Below are 4400 nucleotides of genomic sequence, written 5' to 3'. Positions count from 1 at the left end.
AAACAAAAAAAAAAAAAATAATAATAAAAAACACCACAAAAACAAAGCTAAACAATCCTGGAGCAGTTTTGTGAGGACGTAACATTTTCGAGAGGAGCTTGGCAAGAATCGGTGGAGGACAACAATAACATTTTCACAGTCATGCGTGTCAGCGACACATGGATGACATCTGAGCGATTGATTTGACGCTTTGGCTGTTCGGCGATGACGAGGCGTCGCCTCTGATGGGGAAGCAATTCTTCCTTTTGACTTTTTTTTCCCCGCTTCCGTCAAATGAAACTACATCGGAGGATGAACGCACATACCCGGAGACGCTGGAACGGAAGCGGACACTGATCTGCCAACGCCTGGTCATCATTTCTAGAAAAAGAAAAAAAATATATTAATACGGCAAAACAATGAAATAAAATTGATTTGTTATGCCATGTTTACAATTTTTTTTTTTTTTTAAGCACAAAGAGGCACAATACTGCCAAGACCGGAGCCGATTGTCTGGAGCCTTTGTGCTCATAAACCAACCGCGGAAATGCATTTTTCACTTTTAAGTTCCATCGATGCCGTAATTAGTTGGAGATATGTGGCGACAATCGCTCATGTTTTGTGATAATTCTCACTGGCAGGACTGACTGGCGACCAATCTAAAGTGGCGACCCCAAGTCATGTGACACCCGTCCCAGCTCAATCCGTGATACGGAAAAGTGACCGGATGGATGATTGATAAAAAAAAAAAAATATATTAATACGGCAAAACAAGGAAATAAAATTGATTTGTTATGCCAGGTTTACAATTTTTTTTTTTTTTTAAGCACAAAGAGGCACAATACTGCCAAGACCGGAGCCGATTGTCTGGAGCCTTTGTGCTCATAAACCAACCGCGGAAATGCATTTTTCACTTTTAAGTTCCATCGATGCCGTAATTAGTTGGAGATATGTGGCGACAATCGCTCATGTTTTGTGATAATTCTCACTGGCAGGACTGACTGGCGACCAATCTAAAGTGGCGACCCCAAGTCATGTGACACCCGTCCCAGCTCAATCCGTGATACGGAAAAGTGACCGGATGGATGATTGATCCTTCGCTGGTCCGATTTCAGACTCTCGCATCCAAAACTAAGAAGTTCAAGAAGCCTTTTTGTGATGGGAGTCTTTTACGAACGAGCGGTTGGGGTTTCATTAAGGCACGGGTGTCAAAGTCAAGGCCCGGGGGCCAGATCCGGCCCCCCACGTCATTTTATGTGGCAGCAAATCATGTGTGTCAACTATCATGATTCTTGCTGAAATCTGTACCGAAATGTCAAATTGTCATGGGTAATAAATAACGTTGAGATTTTGCATCGGCCCGCGACAAAAAATGAGTTTGACACCCCTGCAGCATTAAGGGATCCTTTTGCCTTGTTTGGCTTCGCCGAAGCCTGGCCGGATGACAAAGTCGAGTCATGCCGGGAATTATTTGCGGCACTTTGGAATGGTTCTCAGGGGTTTGGAGGGAAAAAAAGTCGAAAGATCCTTCTGGAAGTGCCAATTGGAGAAAGAAGTGAATTTGACAAGCAGTCACCGGAAAAGAAAGCCTGGAGCTTTGCCTTCATTACGCAATAGCCGCCTTGGCATCCCTTTGCGTCAGCGGGTTCCAACAGCAGTCACTGCCGTGGCGCTGTTTCGGGAACGAACGTGACGCTTTGGAATCTCTTTGATTTCTTCAAGTGGCTGCAAATCACTCGCGTTTCACGCTATCTGACGCGCCTCAGAGGCTCGCCGAAGGGGGGAAAGGAGGGCGGACGCGGTTTTGCACAGGTGAAAATGCACATGGGGAAAATTGGCCCAGGGCGGCCCGTGGGCCAGTGGTTAGCACATCGGCCTCACAGCGCAGAAGTGCAGGGTTCAATTCCAGCTCCGGCTTTCCTGTGTAGAATTTGCATGTTCTCCACGTGCCTGCGTGGCTTTTTTCCGGGTATTCCGTTTCCTCCCACATTCCAAAAACATGCATGGCAGGTGAATGGAACACTCTAAATTGTCCCCAGGTGTGATTGTGGATGGTTGTTCGTCTCTGTGTGCCCTGCGATTGGCTGGCAACCAGTTCAGGGTGTCCCCCGCCTACCGCGCAAAGACAGCTGGGAGAGGCTCCAGCACGTCCCGCTACCTTTGTGAGGTTAAGCGGATCAGAAAAAGGATGGATGGATGAAAATAGCCCCTCGGCACATAATGACTGGGTAATAGATGATGACGCGGCGATAAATGCTCAACTCGCATCTGGACGACCCAAGGGGAGCACACTTTCATTATGGGCTTGGCATGGGATGCCTGGCAAGGTAACCTGTAGTTACACGGCCCTGCACGTAAAGGCTGGCATGATTCCCTTCCTTGAGGTCGTGGGGTGTGTAGGGGGGGTCGGAGGGGTGATTGAGTGCACAGGTGGCCCCTCACAAAAGACTTCCACTTTTGGTACACAAAACACCTGAGGGGATTCCATTCCAAATGATTGACGAACAACAACACAGTGTCTCTCTCTCGTGAAATAACCCACATGTGACCTAGCGAGCCGGCCTAAAAAGCCAAAATGCCACCGCGCAGCTTTTGCTGGCTGTAGTTCCGAGGTCACGAGGGCGAGTGCTTTCGGGTTCAGTCTCAAATCTTACGTTCAGTGAACAAGTCCTGGGACAACAAACATGTCGAGAGACCTATCATCTGCATACAAAAAAAAAAAAAAAAAAAAAAGCGCAGCCCGTCTCCTGCCCGGTCAGTCTTGTGGGTTTTCCCGATGCAGTGAAGTCAGACTTGCTTCTACTTTTAGATGCTATTCACAGCCACGGAGGCGCTAATGACCGGTGGCGCAGCATGCGGAATGTCTATCATTGAGGGAGGAATGAACCCTGGAAGGAAAAAAAAAAAAAGAACCCTGACGAGCATATGGGGAGTTTGGCTTGTAAGAAGAAAAAAAATAAAATAAGTGATGGCAAATCCTTCTAGTGGGTAATTTGGCTGACGTCAACCACAGACGGAAAGCATCTGCCTTTATAAATCTTTTTAGCCCAGAAAATTGCTTACAAACCAACAGGGCGTCTTTTGCATGATTGCTTGGAGTGTGCTGCGGACCAACAAAAACCAAGATGGAGGCTGGTGCAGGGAAAGTCCTGGACAGTCATTTTTATTAGCAAGGAGCCACAACACCTGCTGTTAAGAGTCACGGTGGATTTAGACCACAGATATCAAACTCAAGGCCCGGGGGCCAGATCCGGCCCGGCACCTCATTTTATGTGGCCCGCAAAAGCAAATCAAACATGTCAACTTTCATGACGCTAGCTAAAATCTGTACCGACATTTTTCAATTCTCATCTGTAATAAATAAGAAGGATATTGTAAAGCATTTTCTTGTCACCAAACCCATCATGGCAGTAACTGAAACAAAAGGGGAGTAAACTGTTTTTCTTGACTCCTTGATATGGTTTGAGTCATAACGGCCCCCCCAAGGGAAACGGACACTAAAATATGGCCCACGACAAAAATGAGTTTGACACCCCTGATTTAGACGTTCACCCCTGTGGCGCCACTAAAGACTTGAATAACGGTGGAACAATGAAATTGGGCCGGTGCTCAATAAAAAACAAAAAACAAAAAAAAAAACAAAAGCAAGATACTATAGTCGCAGCCAGGAGTTGAATGCTGCAATCATCGTAATTATTGAATTTGTGAAACACCGGCAGCAGGTCCTCTTCCTCTTTTGGTGGCAGGAAATGTGCTGTGAAGTTGTCCTCCTAGACTCTTATGACGCTCCGTCAAAACGACTCGTCATCTCCTTCATGACGCTTGACATCATTGCGGGCAAATTTTCTTTCTTATAAGGAGGTTTAATCCCAAATTCACACCTCACGAATTTTTTTTTTTTTCTTCCCTGCCGGACGTTTACGCTTTCGGGGAACAGGGCTGAGCGGACTCAGACAATGTCACTCAGCTTCCCCATTTATACGCGCGGCGATAAGATTGTCACAAGCGTGCAGGAAGCTCACGAAGCAGACGCGTCTGTTGGGACTTCAGGATGGGGAACGTAATGCGCGGCATGAGCGCCTGGAACAAACCTGACGGCATCGATAGCAGCAGTCTTGGGAAAGGTGAGAGCTCCCCTCTGAACTTTTTTCAAACATGCACTGGAACTTCAGAAGGATGTATGACATCACTGGCACAATGACTGCAAATGACGGCTTGTTTCCGCCCCCCCCTCCACGCTGCTGTGAAATGTACCCAGACAGAAGGTGGGCTTGAGTTGACCCGAGAAATTCCTTGCTTCTGATTTAGTGTCAGAGCCTGGACAGTGGCTGTGTTAACCCTTTCATGCACCTTGTAACCTGATAACGTGATAAGCTGTCCAATGTAGTGGACAAGGAGGGGGCCGGGGGGGAGGGTGAGGA

The 4400-nt window shown here is 47.2% G+C and overlaps 1 protein-coding gene and 1 long non-coding RNA gene across 4 annotated transcripts in view; one reads left to right on the top strand and one right to left on the bottom strand.

Annotated features, from left to right (window-relative positions):
- The window catches only part of LOC109531596 (uncharacterized), an 18287-nt gene that overhangs the window by 3488 nt on the left and 10399 nt on the right, over positions 1-4400 (bottom strand). Inside the window, exon 5 of one of the 3 annotated variants that reach the window (XR_002171202.1) lies at positions 306-360. This is a non-coding gene — a long non-coding RNA (uncharacterized LOC109531596). Of the gene's footprint in view, positions 1-236; positions 361-4400 lie in introns of those variants that run through there. The other 2 variants (XR_002171203.1, XR_002171201.1) reach the window with 2 other exon arrangements.
- sla1a (Src like adaptor 1a) overlaps positions 3371-4400 on the top strand; it is a 3428-nt gene continuing 2398 nt past the window's right edge. The window contains exon 1 of the mRNA XM_019895961.1: positions 3371-4103. Coding sequence (XP_019751520.1) covers positions 4031-4103 — 73 coding nt within the window. The 5' untranslated portion in view covers positions 3371-4030. The remainder of the gene's footprint in view (positions 4104-4400) is intronic.

Source organism: Hippocampus comes, unplaced genomic scaffold (assembly GCF_001891065.2).
Source record: "Hippocampus comes isolate QL1 unplaced genomic scaffold, H_comes_QL1_v1.1 scaffold16, whole genome shotgun sequence".
Classification (NCBI taxonomy): domain Eukaryota; kingdom Metazoa; phylum Chordata; class Actinopteri; order Syngnathiformes; family Syngnathidae; genus Hippocampus; species Hippocampus comes.
This window is presented reverse-complemented; position numbering and strand designations above follow the sequence as displayed.